The sequence below is a fragment of the Mytilus edulis genome, chromosome 10, assembly GCF_963676685.1.
Source record: "Mytilus edulis chromosome 10, xbMytEdul2.2, whole genome shotgun sequence".
Lineage (NCBI taxonomy): Eukaryota > Metazoa > Mollusca > Bivalvia > Mytilida > Mytilidae > Mytilus > Mytilus edulis.
In genome coordinates this window covers 60,192,050-60,216,750 of record NC_092353.1, presented here as the reverse complement: position 1 = coordinate 60,216,750, position 24,701 = coordinate 60,192,050, and the positions used below count along the sequence as shown (strand labels likewise).

Sequence of the window (24,701 nt, the reverse complement as noted above, 5' to 3'; positions counted from 1 at the left end):
TTATGATTTTGATTTAAGACTTTGTTTTAGAAGTTTTACAATTTTCGGGCAGTGTGATATACTGGCAATTCTTATAGGTGTGATACCTTCTTTGTTCTGCTTTTTTACATCTGCATTCCATATAATCAATAGTTTTACAATTTCGATACAGTCTTTATATTTCTTTTTATATGCATGTTTATTCGTTCTAAACTGATCGAAAGGGTCAATTATACAAGCTGCATGTAAAGGTGACTGTCCTCCTGGTTGTTCACATTGAGATACATCAGCATTGTTCAAAAGTAATTGTTTAACTATATTCGGATGCCCTCCTACACAGGCCACATACAATGGAGATGCTTCCCATTGATCACACATGGAAACATCCGCATTGTAATCCAGTAATAATTCAACTATATCTGAATATCCTAATCTACAGGATACATACAATGGAGATTCTGACCATTGATTACACTGAGATACATTAGCATTGTTCTGTAGTAAAAGTTCCACTGCACCCGTATATCCTCCTTCACAGGCCACATACAATGGGGACTTTCCCCAAGTGTTACATTGAGAGACATCAGCATTTTTTTCCAATAACTGTCTTACTATATCTGTATATCCTCCTGCGCAAGCCATAAATAATGCCGACTCCCCATCACGATTAAATTGCAAGACATCTATATTTTCCTGCAGCAAAAGTTTCACTATTTGTTCATGTCCTCCTCTACATGCCGCATACAATGGAGACTCTAACCATGTGTTAGTTCGATTAATATCCGCGTTGTTCTCGAGTAGTAATCGTACTGTATCTGTATGACCTCCCCTACATGCCACATATAGCGGAGATATTCCCTTCATGTCACACTGAGATACATCAGCATATTTCAGCAGCAACGCTTCTACTATTTCGTAATGTCCACCTGCACATGCGACATACAATGGTGATTTTCCATCACGGTTAAATTGAGAAGCATCGGCATTGAAATGCAATAAACATTTCACTGTTTCTGTGTGTCCATATATACATGCCACACACAATGCAGATTCCCCGTTATTGTTTTTCTGAGAAACACTAGCATTGTTTTCAAGTAATAGTCTTACTGTTTCTGTATGGCCATGTCTGCAGGCGACATATAACGGAAAGTCTCCATTCCGTCTACTCTGCAAAACCACAGCATTGTTCTGCAATAGTCGTTCAACTATACCTGTATACATGCTGTATACAATGGAGACTCTCCGCTATTTGTACACTTAGAGACATTATTATCGTGTAGTAATAACATATTTACTGTGTTTGTATGTCCTAGACTACAGGCTACATACAATGGTGACTCACCAAAATCATTACATTGAGCGGTATTGACATTTTTCTTCAGTAATAACTGCACTGTATCTGTATGTCCTCCTCTACAGGCCACATACAATGGAGACTGACAACTTCTGTCACACTGCGAAATATTAGCATTTCTCTTTATTAGTATATTCACTATATTTATGTGGCCTCCTGAACATGCCAAATATAATGGAGACTCTCCATCATGGTTACACTGTAGGACGTCGACATTGTTAAGCAGTAAACGTAGCACTGTTTCTGTGTGTCCGTCTTTACAGGCAAGAGCAAGCATAGAGACATAAGCGTTTTTCTTGCTTATTTCTCCTTGCATCCGATGGAAATCTAAAAATATAGTATGACAGTTACCAGCTACCGACACCCATGCATTGATTTACAGACTAAGAACATAAACATTCAAATTATATTATAAGAAAACAACAAGAATTTAATGAAAATGAATTTGAAAAGCGCATACTGTAGATAAATACAATTCAATATTTTGAATGTTTGTTTACAATTGAATGAAGTCCTATAAATACTTTACTTTAATATACACTCTGCACATATATTATCCATTAAGGATTGGTATATTGAAAACTATCAAACTAGAATAAAAGATAAACATTACGCATTAATATGTTTTTGTTTTTGTAAAACGTGTTGCTGAGCAAATATAGTGAATTGTGTTCTAACTTATTAAGGGCTGACAAGTGATCATTGCTATTGACTTGTGAAAAATTACAAATCGTAAGCGCATGTTTCACCACTCCTACAATAAATTGAAAACTACGAGAACAAAATCTAGGTCATTAGTAGAAAAATAAGAAAATAAACCGTAGAACATACAAAATCACTAAGGGTCCTATAAGGAGGACAAAAAGAGGGTCGAAAATAAACATTCAATACCAGGGGAAATAAACGACGTAAATACGAACAAATAAAATTGCACTCCAGAGTTTGTAACATGAATTCTACGAATAGTTGGGAGGTTCAATTCCACTAATGGCACCTTTAGTGTTGCTCATGTCAGTTTATGCTCATAAGTCACCTAGTATGCATTTTCAGAAACTGTAAAGGTTATTATATAGTATTCACTTACTACAGATTGGAATTCTTCGTAGTATATTCTTCGCTAGAATGAAAACCACAACAACAAATACTGAAAAAGATACATTTTTAATAAGAAATTAATAAAAATGTGGTTTGATTGCCAATCAGACAAATCTTCACTTGTTACCAAATGAAATAAAAGTAACTCATTATTGACAAATATAAATGTCAGATGTTAAAAAAAGTCAAACGAAAAGACCTGATTGATGAACAGAACATGTACAATAAACGAAAAACAAATATGATATTCGGCAAGTAAATAAGACTACTAAATATCATGCTCTTGGCTTACAAAACGTAGCATGGTCACTCATATTCGCTAGAGCAAACCCGTCCCCTTTGTTGAACAGTAGTTTACAATACAGCATAAAAACAAAATAAATAAGTTGGAAAGGACTTATCTCATCCGATCATTTGAAGCACATAAAACTCTAACAAAAACACAAAAGACATGAGTTCAGATATGAGAGTACGCTCAGTTTTTTTGCACTTAGTTAAAAAACCAATAACAAACTAATAAAAATAATGTTCAAGACTAAATATTTTATATCAATGCATTTGTTGCATTTTCAAACATGTTGGCCTCAAGCTTCATATTGGACATATTGATTATCGAAATGAACATCTGATGCAGCAAAATTGGTACCATGTATATTATTACTTTCCCTAGGAACGTTCAATATTTGAAAACCATGTTATACGCACAGGTAAAATTCAATTTACTTAATCCTGCCTGAATTTCACGCGACTATCTATAGTGAGAGGTTGCGATAGCTATAACAGAGGTAAAATCCACCATTTTCTACATAGGAAAATGTCTGTACCAAGTAAGGATTCATGTGTTTTTGCTGTCATTTGATTAGGGGCTTTCGATATACATCTTTTTTTACGAACAGGTTAAATTCGATTAATCAAATCCTATCTGAATTTAATGCGACTGTTTTACAATTGAGAGGTTTAGCTAGCTATTAAATTAAGTTTAATCCATCATTTTCTACATCATAAGAGAATGTATGCACCAAGCGAGGAATATGACAGATGTTGTCCATCTGTTTGATGTGTTGAGCTGTTTATTTAGTCATTTAGTCATCGGGGGAATTCTTTTTACGAGGGAGAATTTTTCATCGAGGATCCGCGGAGAAGGTTTTTTGCGGGCTTCTGTCGGTCCCTTAACGAACAGAGCAGAATATACAATATTTTTATAATGCTTTTTGCCATTTCATTAAGGACTTTATTTTGCATATTCCTCGCAGTTCGATATTTTTGATAAAATACTTTATAACAAAGGATTCACAAGTGTGTTATATATATTTATTCATTTAAATCTACTTACCAGGGTAGCATACAACTAATATTATAACACATACGACAGCTTTTGAACGATAACCTTCTACAATTATAAAAAAACATACAATTTGTTGTTGTGAATTGTCTTTGTATTTTATTAACGTTGATAAAGTTGGTATATTTTACATAATTGCTGCACATGTATATAAATACCGTATATCGGTCTTCTTTTAGCGTCCATTTTTTTCGTGATTTGAAGACAAAATTGTCAAGTTAAATTTTCACTGGGCATTTTTTTTGTTTGGCTGATTTTTAAAATATTCGCGAGAAAGGATAAATAAACAACATAAACTTGATTCACTGACAGAAAATCGTTAACAAATAAATATCAGTTATAAAAACTTAAATACACATAACTCGAAGAACATTTAAGGAAAATTCAGGCATGTTGAACAATTTTAAGGCTTTTATTTTGGTGATGATATTCCCAATTTTTTTACAGCAAATTTATGCCAATAATATATGCAGAAGTAATGACTAGATTTTTACAAAAATTAATAGATCGTATTCAATTAACATTCGTGAACATGTCTTTGATTATATTTTGGTCAAAAATGAAAACAGAATTCTTAATTAAAGTTATGACAACTTATACATGTGATATAATCTCAGTGTTTATGGTGTCGATGTTCCTATATAGCTAGTGGTATCACTTCTTGGAATAATAATTATTTGTGAAATTTGATACATATCCCAAAAATGAAATCTTGCATTAAAAAAAAACACTCATTTGGGACATTAGTTAAAAGAGTTAACCTCTGCAAACGTAGACCTAAGTTCATTTGTCTTGTCTGTTATTAATCGGCAAAACACAAAATTGAATTCACAATGTGTTAATCTCAGTCATTAGAAAATCATTTAAAAAAGCGCAGTATGAAATTGAACTAAATTTCCACTGAATAAAATTTAGATCTAACCAAAGTGTTTTCTTTTATTTCTATATTTTTCTATAGAATTTGCAAAACCTCGATGGAGTGATAATCAAATAGTAGAAGCCTTCACTTGCATTTAACTATACTACAGGTTATTTTTGGTTTCAAGCAAATATTAAACTTAACGTACAAGGTAGTTAGATATTCTTCAATACCAATGTCTGTGTGTATTGTTTTTCTTTAAAATTCTATCATTTTAAAGTGCTAGATATGTAAAACGTAATCACATAAAACATGTGTATAAGTATATATTTAAACGAGCATTAAATCTACATGAAACTCATCAGTTGAATATAAATATACATAACTGAAAGGGTAATCAATTACAAAGTTCTAGGTGAATCATCGGTAAATATTTCCTCAGAAAGAAGTTTCTTAAACTTTACCAAAATAAAGATTTTATTATGTTTTTTTTTTTATTTAAATAAAAAGTAAGGGTCACCGCGCTTTTTTTTTCGAGCTACAAGCAATTGCCCAAATTTGCTAGATTGTTCTTGAAAAAACGGGTTTTTTTTAACAAAAAGAAATTTTTGAGTGAGAACTTTGAAATAAGATTTCAGAGGAAAGGTTTTATTATATGCTATAAAAATAATGACACCGAACTTGTTTTCTGGCTACAAGTGAAATTTGCTAGATTGTTCTTGAAAAAAACAGGGGTTTTTTTTTAACAAAAAGAAATTTTTGAGTGAGAACTTTGAAATAAAATATCAGAGGAAAGGTTTTGTTATATGCTATAAGAAAAAAAAAGAAAAAAGAATGTCACCGAACTTGTTTTCTGGCTACAAGTGAAATACTACAATTTCACTATATTTCTAGTATACAATTTGGACTATCAAAGTTATCTCCTCTTAAGGTGGCTCGTGGGTACAAAAATTTCAGCAAAAAACTAAACCTTTATTTTTTTCCTTACAAATTTTATTCATTACACTATTAGTTATAAATTAATGATATGGTACACAAATCAACCCCAAAAATCGATTCTGTTTGGCCCCAGATGACTTTTAAAATGTGTTTATCATTGAAAAAGCTCCACATTTTCTCCCTTTGGTGCAAAAATGCAATTTTTTGGCATTAAATTTGAAATATCTTTTTTACATGTAACTCATCGGTGACCTATATTTTTTATTATTGTTTTCAAATAAACTGTACATAAACTAAATAATTGTAAAATGTAAGCGATTTCTGTAATTAGGTTATTTTTTTTTTCAAAATTACCTCTATTTCTCCTATTAGTTCAACAGAAAAAAAGGACATTAACAAAAATGTATGCTTCTTCCGGAGGCAGATTGTGAGCTTAAATGAACAGTAACCCCATTTTTTTTATTTCATTTTTCTTTTAAGTATATGATAAAGTTCATTTATAAAAAAATATAGCGAAATCCTATATAAGAAAAAAATTTGATTTATACCCAGGAGCCCCCTTAAACATGTTAAATGTCCAAGTTGAATTATTGGTAATAAAACAGACTAATATTGATATTTGTTTAAACATTTTTGAAAATTTCATTGATAACTTATTTCTTTTTATACAAATAAACAAATGTACACACACCGTATTAAAGGTCACACCAATTATGAAGTGAAGTATCATTCTTAATAAAAAAAATTCCCAAACAAATTTTTTACAAATCTGGCTAACGGCAACTATGCATTGCGGTAGAAACCTTACGAGAGATTAGAAACATGTTACAAACAATATTTGGACTATTTGGCCGGTGATATCCTTAGTGACGAAATGTCCCTTGAAAGTAGTATAGACTTGGTTAGACAGACGAATCCAAGGTGGTGTCTTTTATCAAAGTACACATTGAATCATTATACCTTCTTCTCAATATTTATCTTTCTTCACTGTGATTTTGTTGCATGAATATATTTGGGTTTTTATGTCGCCTTGGAGGAGTCAAAAAGCGAGACATAGGTATGCTGTTTCCGGCGTCGGGTTGGCGGCGGCGTCAACAATGTATTAGTTTGTGATTAGGTCTATTGGCACATCTCATGTCTATGGAGATTATTTGTCCCTTCCCCCTCAGTCATGGCAAATTGACTTTGAATCTTTTGCTTATTAGGTCTTTCCACCTTTCTTGTGGAAAGACCTATTGAATTCGTTCTGATTATTTTTTTTTTCTTCCGCCTAATTTCTTTCTTGCGGTGTAAAAATGTTTCAAAAGATGTCACTTAGTTTTTTTGTATATGATATTACTCAGTCTATACGCTTTTGAAACTGACCCTGTTTAACCGAACACTTTTCTTTGTAAGAGTTATCTCCCCAAACTCTGTTTTTCTTGTTATCAGATCTCCTCCGCAACCGTAAAAGAAAGCGACAAATTTGTTTTTCCAAATTGCTCGTTAGATCCTCAGGATGTTACGTTTTATTTTCACCGAAGCTTTACGAAGACTCCATATGAGAGTTATTTCCCCTTTTGTAATGAAATAAATGAAATAAATTTGTTACTGGAAAACCATTAGTGATAGAGGCCTAGGGTCTTTCGATTTGAGGTCATTGGTCCAAAAAAATTAAAATGAGGTCAAGGTCAAAGGTCAAGGTCATGTTCAAAAATATGATTTTGGCTTGTTATCTCTTCTTTTCAGAAATCCTATAAGATATCGACAAAATATTTTCACAAAATGTGTGTTACGACATGGCGTAACACGTAAATTTTAGTTAAACGGGTACGTAAACATTTGATGCGACTTTTCCCCCTTTTATATCTTATATTAGTTGTATGTTAATATAACTCATTATCATTATAAAGTAAAGGCTTAGGGTCTTTTGATTTAAGATCCTTGGTCCAAAAAAATTAAAATGAGGTCAAGGTCAAATTCTAAATTTTGATTTTGACTTATTTTCACTCTTTTTCATTAACCTTATAAGATTTCAACAAATTATTTTTACTAAATTGTTAGTTGCGACATGTCATAATCGTAACTTATAAATTTTGATTGGAAGGGTGCGAAGAGAATAAATGGGATTTTTGCCCCTGTTATATTTAGAATTATGCGTAAAGTGATATTACTCATGAACCATACATAATACAGACCTAGGGTGTTTTAATTTGGGATCCTTGGTTTATGACCTTGAAATTGAGGTCAAAGTCATAGGTTAATTGGACGTTCTAGATTTTGACCTTTGCTTGAAATTCATATTTATATTTAATTTAGCCATAGGAACTGACATTTTCAACTGAATTTTAATATTTTCATATCAAAATAGATCCTTATTGGTGGAAAGACCTTCAATTGTTCTTTGAACAATTGGTTTTTAATTTTACATGTATTAGTTTATGATTAGGTCAGTTTATGGGTAGGTGAATGATGTTTAATATACAGTTGTATAAGCATTTGCATATCTAATTTCCATGGAGATTATTTGGCTCCGCCCCCTTAGTCGTGGTCTATTGACTTTGAACATTTTGCTTAGTTAACATGTATTTTTTTGTGATTAAGGTCAGTTCAAGGGGAACCATTAGTGGTAGGCTAATATTAATTGTATTCAGTTGTAATTTTATTTCCATGGAAAAGATTTGGCGCAGCTCCCTCAGTCATGGTCTATCGACTTTGAAACTTTTGATAAGCTTACATGTATAAGGTGGTGGTTAGATCAGTTTAAGATGATGTTAATGTTAATTCAATGATATTTGGTATGCAAATTCTTAATGTTAAACTCACTTGTAGGAGGAGCTATGTTGTATTTGTAGTTGTCAAAGTATATTCTCTTTAATTCTCGGGATCTATCAAACATACAAATACATACATACAAGGTTACTTGCACATTTCTTGGAAAGAATTAAATCAAATAATTGATATTAACTATTTCTGGACTTTGCCTTTGGAATTGGCCTTTGAGTTCGGTATATTTGTAATTCTTTTGAAATATTCTGTTAGTTTTTTGTTCTTAAAGTATAAAGCTCTGATGCAGCCAAGCGTTTTATGCGTCATGTTTTTCTGTTTTTTTGTTTTACATGTATATCGTGTGCAATGCTTTTTTCGAACCTTTCATTTCACACTGAAAAATGTATCATACGCTCATTTGTACATGAATATATCTCAACTTGTACGATTCGCTTGTGAATGTTACAACGTATTAGATTTTAGCGAGAGAAATTTATGTATTACTGAAAAATTATTACACCAGGGTTTTCGAAATCACAAACTAGTCAAAACATTTACTAAATTTTATAATCGGTATAAGGAAATAATTCGTAAATATAACTCAACATGCAGAAATCTAATCCGTTCAGGTACTTCACATCCAATCTTTTATGGTAATATTCTTTACAAGCACAAAAATGTCAGTATTCACCTCAAAAGCTAACAAAACCTTTAAACCGACTTATTAAGAAGGGATATAGTTACGATACTGTTGTCAGGTCATTAAAGATTGCATATTTTGGCTTTAATATTGATTCACTTATAGAGTCTTTGCGTCGGAATTAAACACATTTATTCGAAAACAAGTTGTTGTTATGACACGGGTCATGTTCTTCTCATATATTTCATGAGGGTATAATACTAAACCCCTAACAGGAGGGATTGTTCCTGATATTCAAATGATGACGACATAATCTTTCAATCAGTTTAATTGAGGTCTGGAGCTGGCATGTCAGTAACTGCTAGTAGTCCATTGTTATTGATAGTAATGCAACCAGAGTTCATTTTTTAAAACTTTAATGATCCGGAAGAACACATACCTAAATAATATATCGATGACAACGTGTACAATAAGAAAAGTTGGGTCGTAAAACTCCAGAATGGTCACATTTTTGTGAAATTGAGGTCAAAGGTCAGACCTAAAAATATCAATATTTTAACCACAAGGACAAAAAGGAGAATTTATCTGATATCTATTCAATAGAATGCTACAAAATCGATTCAATCATAAGCATATGCTATAAACGATGTTAAAACGACAGATTTGACTACTTATATGAAGAGCTGCCATTACAATATGGCGTTGATTTGGAATCTTCTGATTTTTTTCCCATTTATGACGTAACAAAAGAAGAAGTGGCCTTAACCTTTTCACATCCATAAATGTTTATATTGTGTATAGTGTTTCACTACAATATATTACAGATTTATTTTCTAAACTATAAAACACCAGTTTTTCAAATTATTTCAATATTTTTTCTATTTTTGAAAAAAAAAAAAACAGTGTTTTCAATCTTGCATCTAAAAGGTTGTGTATTTTGTGAAAATTAGTATCTAGTTATAGATAGATACATATTGTGTATTTGCAAAGTTTTGACAGATCAATTATAACACAAAACATCCCATAGTCACCCGAGGCGAATGCGAGGTCTAAAACAAATCATAAGTGTTACTTGATTAGGGGTTTGGTTGAGTGTAAAACAAAGTCAGTTTGGTGCATGAACATTGTCTAAGTGGGATAATCCTGGTAAAAAAAGTTAACTCATCAATTTTTTAAGCGAACGATGAAAAAAATATACAATGTAATGCCAATTTTTCTAATGTTGTAATTCAAAAACAGTCATGATCCTCATATAACTTTTAAAAGCGACACATAATAGCTCAAGTGTTCATTAAATAGGGACATGAATCAATTTCTTAGTCATCATATGATGACGTACGCGTATTAGCATTACAACACACTTCCCTTTTTTTTCAAGAAAAAGTTCGGCGCAGGACAGAGTTTGTTCAAAGCAAACACAGTTTTTGAGTACAAATGACATCTGGAGCATAAATACCGTCTTCATTCGGTCAAACTCGTCAGATATAGTCTTACCTTTGCATAGGAAACACATAATCAATGTGAGTACAAGGTTTCTATCTATGTTCGAGACCCATATTTCCATATGCATATGCATGATATATCTGCACGGCCAATCCCAAATGTAATGGGGCGAATGTTGCTACAGAAACGATTGATTTTGTAATAGCTATACATTTAAGAATTTTTGTTATCTTAAGGGACAATGTACGGTCCAGAAGCGTCTTTGTGTTATTTTTCATCAATTAACTAACAATTGATCTGAAGAGCCTAGGCTCCGTGTTGAAGACCGGACCGTGACCTATAACGGTTTACTTTTATAAATTGTGACTTGGATGGTGTGTTGTATCATTGGCACGCATACCACATCTTCCTATATCTATTAAGAAGTTATGCGGGCATCATTTCTATAGAAATACCCAAACGAGCACATAGCTCATAAGAGCACTGGCGGCAGGGGGAAGTAATTGTTCTTCCTTTAATGTATCCTTGATATTTTCAGACACACCCTGGTGTAATTCTGAAAGTCTAAACATAGACTTCAATTTTCTTGCAGCAGATATGTCACCCCCTATATTGAGTTCAGAGCTAAACTGTATAATTCATATTCCTTGGCCCAACTGTGTCTGGATTGTTAGGTATCACAATATCTAGTTAGTTCTGACTTTTGGCAGTTTGGAAAGCATCAGAGACAATATTGGGTAAAAGTGATTTGGTAATGCATGGATAAATGATTACTCACATTAATTAGCACAACTTAAAAGACTGTCAACACGTTTAGAGGACTCAGTTTTGTGTAGATTTCTGTTTTGTTAAAGGTTTTTCTTTTACACAAAGAACCTGTTTTCATATCCAAACTGCGAGGAAGAAACTGAGCGCGAGATCTTATAAAAGTGCCAGGTTGTGAGGATTCATGTCGATCAATTTGATCACATATATGGATTTCTGTTGTTTCTAATTTAAAGTTCCCCAAGGGTGACTTGAGAAACTAAATATGGTCACTTGGTCTTCTCCCAACCGGCAGTTAAACAAAGTAGGGCGTCCGTTTGGCTGTGCGGGATGTATCAAGTTCGCAGTCACGTCCGGTCAGAATGGGGACGTTAAATCCGATGCCTCGTGTAAAGAGAGTGCGAGGTTTGTTGCACGTTAAGAACCCTTGCAACAACTCTTTTAAATATACCATCATATCCTGTAGCAGTCCAAATTTTCCCGACCATCATCCCGAATGGCCTTTATTATGACCAGACATACCTATTGTTTTTATTGTGAACTTGTTCTCGTCCTGAACAGGCATGAACAATTTGCCACTGGACGTTGAGCAAGCAACAGTCAATCAATCAATCTAATTTAAAGACGCAACAATTTTGCCTTCTGGTGCAAGTCTCATAACATCACTGATGATTCGCCCAAGGAAAGCAGAATATCAAGAGAAGTTGGTTGTAGCATCACCTTGTCACACACCAAATCTCTGCGAAACTTCAATAGTACTTTTTCCCCGACCAACTTGCATGCATGTTAATTGCTCTGAGGTTAAACATTGACATACAATGTATTTTCACACAATATCAACTATAGTCATTATCTCAGGAAAAACCTCTTATCCGAAGGATTTGATTAACTTTTATAGAAAGTCAAAATTTTATTAACAAAAATATAACTTATTTACAGAAAATACACGAAAGAACTACTATATATATTCAAATCCCTAAAAATAAATAAACTTCTCCTACAAAATATACATAATCACATCGAAACTATTAAATTCATTGTGAAGGAAAAAATAAATGGTGGAGCTGATTGACGGATAGGAAATTTCCGTATTCAAAAAAGGTACAAATGATGTTTTTATTTTTGAGTTTTTGACAAAATTGTTTGGAATTTGCCCAACAAAATTTGCATGCAGTATCGCAATAATATGTTTTGTCGTCTCAAATGTCAAATACTATTTTTGAATCATAGGTTTTCTCGTTTTCAAAGAAAAATGCGTTAAATTTCTTTCTAAAAATACAGCCAAATTTATGTTTAAAAGTTTTACTTGGAGATGGTATTATATTTATGTTTTCATCATTCCGATGATCCTTGATGATATGTGCATAGAAAATATTTACGAAAATAAGGGGAAATTTAACCAAAAAATATATTTTTGGATTTGTAGGTAATTACCCAAAACCGTAAATTGAGGGGTACCCCCATTAAAGGGATAAAATACAAAAATGTGACCATAGAAACTTTTTACGACCAGACGGAAATCAAAATATAGATATTATTTTATCATTTAAAACAATTTGCAGCCGTGTGTTATTCCGGACCATTAAACTCGTTAACTAAGCGTCTTTTTCGATGTTAGTTGCAGTACTATGATGTATTATTGTCATTTATTTTGGTTTTTTTTTTTTCATATTCAGACATCGGACTCAGACTTTTCTTAAACTGTGTTTTACTGTGCGTATTAGTGCAATTGTTTTTTCTACATTGGCTAGAGGTATAGGGGGAGGGTTGAGATCTCAAAAAATGTTTAACCCCGACCCAATTTTACGCATGTCCCAGGTCAGGAGCCTCTGGCCTTTGTTAGTCTTGTATGATTTTTAATTTTAGATTCTTGTGTATAATTCGGAGTTTAGTATGACGTCCATTATCACTGAACTAGTATACATATTTGTTTAGGGGCCAGCTGAAGGACGCCTCCGGGTGCTGGAGTTTCTCGCTACATTGAAGACCCATTGGTGGCCTTCGGCTGTTGTCTGCTCTATGGTCGGGTTGTTGTCGCTTTGACACATTCCCCATTTCCTTTCTCAATTTTATTAGTAAATGCTAGACTATAAGTTGTTTTTACACTTTAAAAAGTTTGTAGTAATGGTGATTTTGAGATAAATGTTATCTAAAACGATAAGGAAGGATATGATTTCTTCTAACCTCTGACGGATCCATAAAAGGTACGTAACAACCATATCTGATGAGGGCTAAGGCTAAATTCCCCTATAAATTTTACAAACACTCTGTGGGTCAGTAGGGCGTCAGTAGTGAACCGTATTACGAATTTGACAAACACGTAACTTTTTCTCCCATGTTATTTATAAAACAATGCAATGAAACACTTTTAACAATAATATATGAAGTCACAATCAATAGTAAAAGTAACGTCGTGATACCAATATAAAATCTACATGTTTCTTACGAATCCAGATGGGACGTGGTTAATCAATCAAAAAGTCACCAATATAATAGAGAGGAAATAAAAATATACATGGAACAATTACCAATGAGACACCATTCCAACAGATTCCAAATGACATTGATTTAAGAGATCAAAGTTCGTCGTTCGGCCTTTTAAATTTAAAGTTTTAAAAATCAGCATTTTTATTGGATTATCTCCCTTTGTACAATAGAAATTCAGATTTTATCCACACTGTCTCCTGTACTCATGATCAAAATTACTTATATGGTAACCCGCATGCCAGTAAAAGGTTGCAACGTGTCTTAATTTTGTTTACCTGTCAGACACAACTTCTGAATGTCAATACTTAAGATTTTTCAATATAATTAACTTGAAATTGAATTTCATATCATTTTTCAGTAACCAGAATACAACTTAAGTAATTAGCAAGCTGCAATAACCAAAAATGGGATTACTAGGAAGAAATGAATGGATTTTGCTCTTTAAAGTAATAGGGACAAGTGTACTAAAGGAATTTTGAATAAAAAAAATACCAAAAAAAAAATTGTCTTTGGCAGCTCCCCCCCTTTTTTAAGCCTAATGCTTACTATTGTTTGAGACACAAAAATCCATTTCACTTTGAATTTTCTATTGATTTACCTATATTGCATGTTACAATCTGTGTAATTCAAGTAATTATTTTTAAATGCTTGGTTTCATTAAAATATGAGACTTTCCTCAATTTATTGCGAAAATACAAAAAAAGGGGGGTAGGCTATCTAAATGATCAATAAAATCTATAAAATTAATTTGCAACCGAAATCCCTTCAAAATCTTTTGAACCAAAGAAAATGCAAAGCATTTCTGAAATTTAGGGTACATTAAAGCGACTTTTGGGCTGTATTGTCCGTTTTAGTGTGATTTGATGAAAAGGACATATTTTTTTATCATTTTATGTGTTTTGCCGCACCCTTATTTTCTATATATATCATTATGTTTAATAAAATTATGTGATTTGTACTTCATACACATCCTATCTGTGCTATTAAAGTATTTAAACACTCAGAAGTATTATAGTATTTATTTCTATTTGAGAAATTTATGAAATCTATGCATTTCAGTAAATGCATCTATAAATAAACTCGAAAATACCCTAAATTCCTATCGTTGCCATGGTTACCAGCAGTGTAAGGGCTTCAAACTTGCATGACTTTCATATGAGGTCAACCTGAACATGTCAGCAAAGTTTCATCAAAATCAAACAACTTTGCATGGAGCACCATCTGCATGGTTTTCTCATAGATGTCCATTTAAGCAATTAGCGAAACCATACATAGACGGCATCATATGAAAAATAAGGCCCAATTTATCATGTTACTAACAAAGAAAATATTACAGGCATATGCAAGAAATAACAACTAAATTCAGGCATTTCAATTAGGATAGACATGCTCCTGACTGCTCGACCCAACGCAGTCTTGACCAGTGGTGTAAAAACACAACAAAGATTAAACGGCAAAAATTAAACGGCAAAAATAAATTCTTCGTTTTCTCTCTTAAAATTTTAACTTAATCGTTTATCAGCCGAAACTTGCATGGATAGCATAATGATCAGATCTGTATATAAAATTAAACTGGACTTACTTATTTTCTCGTAAATGGTTTGGTGTAACGTGTGTTATGTTTATTTCCTCATAGAATATCAAATCTAAAAAGAAAAGATATAGAAACAAAAAGTCGTATTATGTTGCACTTTTAAATACAGCTGTTCTAGAAACCATGCCTCTCTATATACAACAGATATATACAACATGTAGTATTCATAGAAATTTTTTCACGTACTGGTTCCCAGATATGATCTATATGTTGCATCAAAAAGAGGCATTACTTGGGAATGTTACCAGTATAAATATACATTGATAGCGGCGAAATTAAATTCCGAGAAGACCCATAGTCAAAGGAGAAGTAGTATAGAAATTTGATACAAGTTCAGGGCATATAAATGTTCAAAATATGACGTACAGCTCTAACGAAACTTCACAGCAGTAGTTGTAAAGTTGAAGCTGAAAAAGTGCAAAATGTAAAACAAAACTACCAAATCACGTACTAAAAGTATCTTTGAAGAAATGTGATACACTTTTATCATGACAATGATGAGTTTTTTTATTCATATATTATATATATACTACAATTTAGGCTGTACATTACTCATCCATCTGCATGCATGCCACATCTGTTGAGGAAATTCCCTTGTTTTATGAGTCTTATGTAGACGAAACGCGCGTCTGGCGTACTAAATTATAATCCTGATACCTTTGATAACTAATTACCTTAATTTCTTATAATTTTGTTTATTAAAGGTCTCTGGCGAACGTGATGAGGACTATTCCAAGAACTAAAATACAATGCTATTAAATCCCGCATGCAAGTTTATCGGTAAAACAAACGAAAATGGGTCCATTTACTTGCGCAATCTTTGGTCATGTCAATAACAAAAAAAGAAGGTTAAACCAAATGACTGATTTAATTAAGGTAGAATTACTATGTTCTGCAAGATTTGGTCAATACTTATGTTTGAAATAAAGGTTTAAATATTATAAATTTGAAAACCATTGTAAAAAGTTGTTGAAAAAATATCTGTTGAATTCTTGAATTATTTCAAACAATGTAATTACATGTAAGATCAAGGCTTTAAAGACACTATTAAGGCTATGTAAGATGGAAAATTACCTGGTTATATATGTCATATTTTCTGCAACAGTCAACAAAGTCAGCAAGACGTCTGTACATAAAAACGAACTGACCGTTGCATTACTATTAAAACTCCGTTTTGGTAACTAGCTTGTAAGCAGAAACCTATTACTGTAATCCAACTTATTTTCGCGACTTTCGCGAGTAGAAAAATACGCGAATAAAATTGTCGCGAAAAGGTAAAACATGGATCTTTACGTCCAAAACTACATCATATACATTGGAAAATCGCGAAACTAAATACCCGCGAAGTGGACTAGGAAGGATAAAACGCGAAATAAAGTATCCGCGAAAATAAGTTGGTTTACAGTATAAGGGCAATCCTGACAAAGGAGGCAAGCTGTATCAATGGCAATCATACCACAGATTCTTATATCTATATAAAAGAGGGACGAAATATACCAAAGGGACAGTCAAACTCATAAATCAAAAACAAACTGACAACGCCATGGCTAAAAATGAAAAAGACAAACAGAAAAAGCTCTGGAATATTGACTCATCTTAAAGATACTAGCTTCATATGTGAGGATATCGCTTCAATAATTTGGAAACTTTACATCGGGAAAAACATATTCATCTGTTTGATGGGAAAGTTTAATTATCAATATACCCCTGCCAACGATGTCTTGATGTTTGTCTTTGTATGAGGCATGTCGTAATCATAATTTTTTTTACCTCTTTTTTATAGTTTAGTTGATAAATGTGATAACTATCATAATATGAGATTTTTTTCCCAACACTTCATTAACGACATTATGTGCATTAAAAACTTGATTTTTTATATAAATATAGTATTTTTACGGTTTCATGAAAATAATTGTACTTTTCTTTCGCTGAATAAACAGAATAATAAAGATGGTCAACGTTTTTGAATAAACCATGTATTCTGTCTCATTGCTATCTCAAATGAGATTTATTGCTTAACAAAGGTCATGAAAAGGAGGAAATGATAATTTCGACTTCTCTCTTTTGAGTGACATCATATGCCTATTGTTAATCTGCATGCTTTTGTCATGTATCAAATCAAAATAAATGTCAGATGAAATATACACATAGTATAATAACAATTAAGGTAGTACACGTGACTTTTATTTTGCAATACTTTTGGAATATCATCTCACCCATAAATATATATTTTTTTAATACTTAAGTTTGAGTTTTGAAAGTTTTTTAATCATAATATATCGAATTAAAAAATTGTCTCTAAGAAGAACACATAACATTCGAATGTTTAGTTGTAGACATATATAAAAACCCGTTTCTAAAATAAAATTAAGATCCGTTTCTGAAATAAAATAAAGACTTGTAATTCTTCATTTATGGTAACCCTTGATGTGTTAGAGACACTTGTTAACAACGTAAATGTTACAAGATTACTGAGTCATGTGATTATCTGGTGTTTATGGATGCATATATGCAAACCGTGTTGTAACCGCAATTAAAATATAGTGTTACTTTACCTTTTGAGCTAGTCGTGTTGTTCTTTGGATTATTGCCAATATGGCAAGAGCAATCTTCATTTGTGGGATTACAGTAGTAAAAGTTTTTCGGCTCTCTGACAAATGTATATCCTCTATTGGAATTACACTTGCATGTTCTGTCGGACATCGTCGTGCCGTTGTCATGCGTTGTTTGACCTTCACTGTTGCAAAAAGATTTTGGAAAAGCGCATTCGCTGTTCCCAATTGTGTCAAAAATAAAGGGCTGATATCGAGTGAAATTACATGTTGCTCTATTCAAGTTGGGCTGAAAAACGTATTTATAACCTACAAATATAACTTGATTTAGTGCACAATCTTCATGACTATATACAATGAAATAGCACAAATCATTTTCGACTTTATTTGCAATTATATAAATCGGGGATTTTACATTTTTCTTAGCACAATGATAACAAATATACGAGTATATACAAAAATAAGTAACTGTGATATTTTCTGTTCAAAAAAATATCTTCTTTACTCTTTGATTAAAAATCAATTATCTGAAAGATGTTATTTTCTTTTTCAAATATTCAACAGAGACTATCTCAAACGAGTCTGCGGTAGCTCAAACACAATGAGTGTCAATGTTTCTCCTGAAAGTTTAATATATTAAAGATTTAAATTACATACCAGCAGCTAGAATTCTAGGTCGATAACATTTATCTCTGTAAACATTGACTCGAAGAGTAACGTCATATAAGGATACATACTTTCTTGGATCCATGCACTTCGATTTGGACCGAAGCCACCAATGTCCCTTCGTTGGACAAGAAAAATCGAAAGCTTCATTGAAGGACAATGCCTACAAAGGATTAATTAAAATTTGGATCTTGATTATAAAAAAAAGGTCTGCTTAATATTTTCAACTGATATCTTATGTCATAAAAGTATACATTATCTGTTATTAAAAATATAAATGTATCGTACATGTTACTATACCGAATTATAACATTAGTTGTATTGTCAGGGATGATATAAAAATTAATTCAAAAACGATTGTTAATGCGATGAGGTGATACGAGAAAACCAATTCATTGACACTGACCTTTTCCTTTTTAAATCTGAAAAAAGAAAGAATCAGAAAAATAATATAAGCAGTACCAATTTTAATGCGCAAAGTGCGCATTTCGACAATAAATTTTTGGTGATACACGAGGTAACAATATTTGAAGATACAAAACCTTACAAATATATTAGAGCTAATCAAACCAGAAATAAAATGAAGTATATCAAATATTCGGAGAAGAAGCCAGAACTATGAAGATGATGTGTTCCTTATTTTGAATTGATTAAGAAATAAACCGTACGGCCTTCTACAATGAGAAAAAAACTTACACTCTGTAGTCGGCTATAACAGGCCCAGACATAAAACAATTTAAATGAGAATATTTACGGCCTACCTTATAACAAAACAATTGAAGTAAACAAATATGACAGACAAGACCAACGACAATAACTGAACTACAAGCTCCTAACTTGGAACAGGCACAGCATTTGCGGGATTAAACATGTTTCTGAGCGCTCAATCCTCCTTTAGCAAGGGACAGTGGTGCTAACGCACAACATAAGAACAAACTATGAAAATTAGTTGATAAAAGCTAAAGCCATCAGATCGATACCAAGCAGAAAAAAACTAGATAACATTTTTGTTCGCTTTGGGGATTCCGTATATCGTCAGATTATCGGAATTCCAATGGGGACTAACTGTGCACCACTTATTGCGGACCTGTTTTTGTATTGTTATGAGTTACAATTTATGACAAAAATAAGCAAAGACCCATCGAAACAACATCTGATAAACAAATTTAATAATACTTTTAGATATTTGGATGATATTTTGGCTCTCAATAATGACGACTTCAGTATGTATATTAATGAAATTTATCCTGTTGAACTTACTTTAAATAAAGCTAATACTAACAATGACCACTGCCCTTTTCTCGATCTTGATATCTATATCACTAATGGAAAGCTGAATACTAAAATTTATGATAAAAGGGATGATTTTTCATTTCCTATCGTTAATTATCCGTTTTTAGATGGTGTCGTTCCCTTGTCACCATCCTACGGTGTTTATATATCTCAACTTGTACGATTCGCTCGTGTATGTAACAATGTTTTAGATTTTAACGAGAGAAATTTATGTATTACTGAAAAATTATTACACCAGGGTTTTCGATATCACAAACTAGTCAAAACATTTACTAAATTTTATCATCGGTATAAAGACATCATTCGTAAATATAGCTGAACATGCAGACTTCTAATACGTTCAGGTATTTCACATCCAATTTTTTATGGTAATATTCTTTATAAAGCACAAAGGTGTCAGTATTCACCTCAGAAACTTACAAAACCTTTGAATAGACTTATTAAGAAGGGATATAATTACGATACTGTTGTCAAGTCATTAAAGATTGCATATTTTGGCGTTAATATTGAGTCACTGATAAGGTCTTTGCATCGGAACTAAACACATTTTTTTTTTTTTTTTTTTTTTTTTTTTTAAAAACAGTTGTTGGCATGACACGGGTTATGTTCTTCTCATATATGTTATGATGGTATGATACTAAACCCCTAACGGGAAGGATTGTGCCTGATGTTCATATGATGAAATCATAATCTTTCAGTCAGTTTAATTGAAGTCTGGAGCTGGCATGTCAGTTAACTGCTAGTAGTCTGTTGTTATTTATGTATTTTTGTCATTTTGTTTATTTTCTTTGGTTACATCTTCTGACATCAGACTCGGATTTCTCTTGAACTGAATTTTAATGTGCGTATTGTTATGCGTTTACTTTACTACATTGGTTAGAGGTATAGGGGGAGGGTTGAGATCTCACAAACATGTTTAACCCCGCCGCATTTTTGCGCCTGTCCCAAGTCAGGAGCCTCTGGCCTTTGTTAGTCTTGTATTATTTTAATTTTAGTTTCTTGTGTACAATTTGGAAATTAGTATGGCGTTCATTATCACTGGACTAGTATATATTTGTTTAGGGGCCAGCTGAAGGACGCCTCCGGGTGCGGGAATTTCTCGCTACATTGAAGACCTGTTGGTGACCCTCTGCTGTTGTTTTTTATTTGGTCGGGTTGTTGTCTCTTTGACACATTCCCCATTTCCATTCTCAATTTTAACTTAAAAAAAAACAGACTGGACGTGGCAGGTAATACATACCTAACAACATAAAATACACGAAATACAGATCTGATAGTACTTGCAGTTTCCGAAAGCTAGTTCAAAGCCAATAACAACTAATAGAAACCCGCGTATCTTAGACTGAAATAAATTTCAATCAGAACACATCAAAATTACCGTTTTGATTAGAAAAAATCACTTGTTGGTTGTTAAATATTTTAATTGTAACTACACAAACTGTGAAGTCAACAGAAAAAATGATTATATCAAAATGTATTCTAGCACAAACCTTCATCTAAAATATGAGGCCAATTGACTATGCATGTTTTAGAATAAATGGGAAAGAATATATTTGTCTGCATTATTTGTCTGATTGCACTATACATGCAAGCGTTTGTTGTTTTTTACTTTGTGTGTTAATAGCCCGATGCGTTGTTATACTATTGCATTTTTTTTGTATAACGCATGAACTAAATAGTATGTTAATCAAACTAAAACTTAAACTGTTCTTTTAGAAATGTCATTAAAAGTCAATGATAGTAAATAATGGTGACAACAAAGTATTTTTTAAAGCGCTCTACAATTCGTTTGAAATGCATCAAGTTCGATATGCGGGATAATATAAATTTTATTTCTTAATAATAAAATGTAAGTAAAGAAGAATAAAATAATTATTAAATATAATGTTTATTAAGCTTACATTCAACAAAAAGAAATATACAAAATGCTCACCTAACTTGAGAAAACTGGCAAAAAATAGAATGAGCGACCACAATGTATAAATAGAGGAAATATCTTGAAGTACCCAGAATTGGTATATGGATAAAAAATTCGAACACTTACAGACCAAATATCTTCTTTTTTTGCACTGTGAAACCAAACAAACTACATGAGCATCGAAAAGAAACATGCCTTATTTTTTATCAACGAAATATTAGATTTAGAAATTTCACATAAAGAATATAAGCAAAATGACTGATAACATAAAACGTCTACATCAATTTATGTTAAAAAAAAAAGTTGAAAGATATTTTTGCCATTACAAAAAATATAACTTGAGGGAGATTCTAAAATATCACTTAAAATCTGCCCAAATACATGTACATATACATCCATTTATCATCGAAAGAGAGATTAAGGATAAGAACATGTTAATTCAGTTCGATGGCATATATTTTAATCATTCATACCTGAAGAAAAGCAAGGAAGATAAATATGTCATTCATGTCTTCGAAATCCGTTTTCCTGTACTAGCATTTGTCGACTAAAAAGATAAAAAGATAAATAGAATATCAGACTACTAACTAAATGTACATTCAATTCATTTGGTTAACAATACTACTTCTATCATGTCTATAACAGAATACATTTTTCGTATATTTATTCGTGTTGGTCGGGCAATATCGAGATGTGAAATATTTGTGTCTGTACATATTAACAGTGAAGGTGTGCTCAACATCAACAGAACATAATGCATTGACCGCATTCAAAATATTTCGAAAGTGTTAATGTTAGGATGATCGGAAAGTCTTTTGATATAAAGTACTTTGTCTTACTAAGAGAACATGTAGTTGATCAGTAACCCATGGTAAAAATATTTGCCATTTACTAGGAAATACAATATGAATTGCTCTAAATGTTTAAATGAAATACATTAGCCATACTTAAAAATCACGGAAAAGAGCACCGCACTGTCAGGTGATTTACAATATTAATACATCCACCTTTTTATAATTAAGTTTGAAATATTTCTGTTACATTGGTACTTTGTGCAGCTATAAGGCCTGCAGTAATGATGCATCAAAGAACTGGATACTGTGCAGGTGAAACCCTCGTGAAATATCGTCCATTATGCAATATTCTTATCCATATGGAGTTGAATTATTTCTTGTATATATTTATAAATGAAGACCAGTCAAAATATTTGCAAATATATAAAGAAATCTACATAAAATAGTTTACATTATTACTTATTTGAAAGTGTAATGTTTTTGTTGAACATTCGATATTCCACTTATTGTATTTGATAACTATTGCCACATGCCGGTTTACTTGTGAGTTCATCACTGGTTTTGTTTGTTGGTATATGTGTGATTCTATCTTGTTTTCTATGTAGTGGTTGTCGACCTATTCGTCTTAAGCTTACCGTCGTTCTAGGTTATTTTGCCATGGTGTTGTTATTTATTGTCTCATAAGTTTGAATGTCTCCTTGGCATACATCGCCTCTTCTTTGAAACGCAGTCATATTTCTGACAAATATAAGATGTTGATACTCTTCTTTAATGTAGTAATAAAAATGTGTCCATATCGACAATACAAGTTCTTATCTGAAACCGGAAATGTTTTGCCTATTATATTAATTGTACGTACCGTTTCGTTTTATTTCGATTTTCTTGTAGAACGTATATATTATCTATTATTAACCTTGTCAGTTTGAACCTAATATTCCCATTTTGACAATAAGGTCTCTTTCTGCATTTCTGAAAATAATCTAACAAATTTGTAAATGTACACCATTTTCGTTTCAAAGGTTGATCAGGTAAAACGGTATTTATCATATTATAGATTATCTATTATTTAGATAACACTGCACTTGTATTTTATCCGATAGCTGTTTACCTTTAATAACAGAAAAGAAATTAATGAATGAAACCACCGAATCGAAAATCTATGATGTACATGTTATATTTTGTATATAAACATTATGTGTAAAACTTTAAATATTCTTTACAAGTCTTTAAATAGCCATGTAACTGTTTTTAGAATTCACATATGATTAATACCACCACGCGAGTAAACATTTTACACCGTTTTTCTGTAATCCTTCTGTCGCTGTTGACAGAATTTTGTCAATCTAATGGACAATTCTTTAAAAAAAAACCACATCAGATTGCTTACTTTTAATTGATTCAAGAAAATAATAAGATAACAAAAAACTCTCTTACATGTAAATGTAAAACCTGTAGATGTTATAAATATAGTTTACAAACGTCCGGTATATATTTTAATGCATATCTAAACTTAAAGCATTTTACAAAGAAGTTAACTTGTTCTCTTAAATCTTACTGTTATTCCCAAGATGGTTCTTTCAATACTAACAAATAAAATGTTGACATTTATTTTTTTGAAATCTTATCGTTGATAATATTTGTTCATTGAAATGTTAAACAGTATCCAATGAGTTTGTGCAATCCTCACATGGAACGATCGATAGAATTAATTATTAGTTATAAATAGTATAACTGTAAATGGGACACTATCACAAAAACAACATTCATACTATTGATTTTAGGTCCGTCATGATCAAGACCATTCACTTACATTTGACAAACTTGGGGAGACTTGAATGGTTTAAAACAATTAATCATTTCAGTCCAAACACTTACGCTCAGTTGTTGTGGAAATGTTAGTAGTTCCTCCCTGTCACACTTGTGGCCAGACTCCGTACAGGATTCGTTTCCGTTCCGGAATTATTTTCCTTTACTCCATCATTTAGTGTAGAGAGGACATGAAACTGCCGGGGGAAAGGGCGTCTGTCGAAATATTCATATTTGCAAATTAGTTGTATACGAATATAACGGCTATTGATAAACATATTGAATAAAAATATAGATTATTGTTATCACAACTGTAGAGCAACTGAGAAATTTAACTAAATCGTATGTGTTTGGATAATCAAACTTTAAAATATTTTGATGATATATTGGCTCTCAATAATGACGACTTCAGTACTAGGTACACTAA

The 24,701-nt window shown here is 32.1% G+C and overlaps 1 protein-coding gene across 1 annotated transcript; it reads right to left on the bottom strand.

The window, feature by feature from the left end:
• LOC139492878 (ankyrin repeat domain-containing protein 50-like) lies at nucleotides 1-23,509 on the bottom strand. Its single transcript, XM_071281030.1, has 10 exons — nucleotides 23,328-23,509; nucleotides 22,148-22,221; nucleotides 18,455-18,626; nucleotides 17,801-18,106; nucleotides 15,234-15,297; nucleotides 8,374-8,435; nucleotides 3,762-3,818; nucleotides 2,418-2,477; nucleotides 1,191-1,660; nucleotides 1-1,146 (listed from the first exon to the last, which is right to left on the bottom strand). The coding sequence occupies exons 2-10, from the start codon at nucleotides 22,181-22,183 to the stop codon at nucleotides 1-3; spliced, it is 2,373 nt and encodes a 790-aa protein (XP_071137131.1). The 5' UTR covers nucleotides 22,184-22,221; nucleotides 23,328-23,509.
• Between the last annotated feature and the right edge of the window lie 1,192 nt (nucleotides 23,510-24,701).

What these genes read in the sequence shown, in the direction of transcription:
- LOC139492878 (XM_071281030.1), bottom strand. Translation starts at nt 22,183, where the DNA reads ATGAATGACATATTTATCTTCCTTGCTTTTCTTCAG. An exon ending in CAACATAGCTCCTCCTACAA is followed by an intron (nt 3,819 to 8,373) that starts GTGAGTTTAACA and finishes TTATAATTGTAG; the next exon opens with AAGGTTATCGTTCAAAAGCT. An exon ending in TGTATACAGCATGTATACAG is followed by an intron (nt 1,147 to 1,190) that starts GTATAGTTGAAC and finishes GTGGTTTTGCAG; the next exon opens with AGTAGACGGAATGGAGACTT.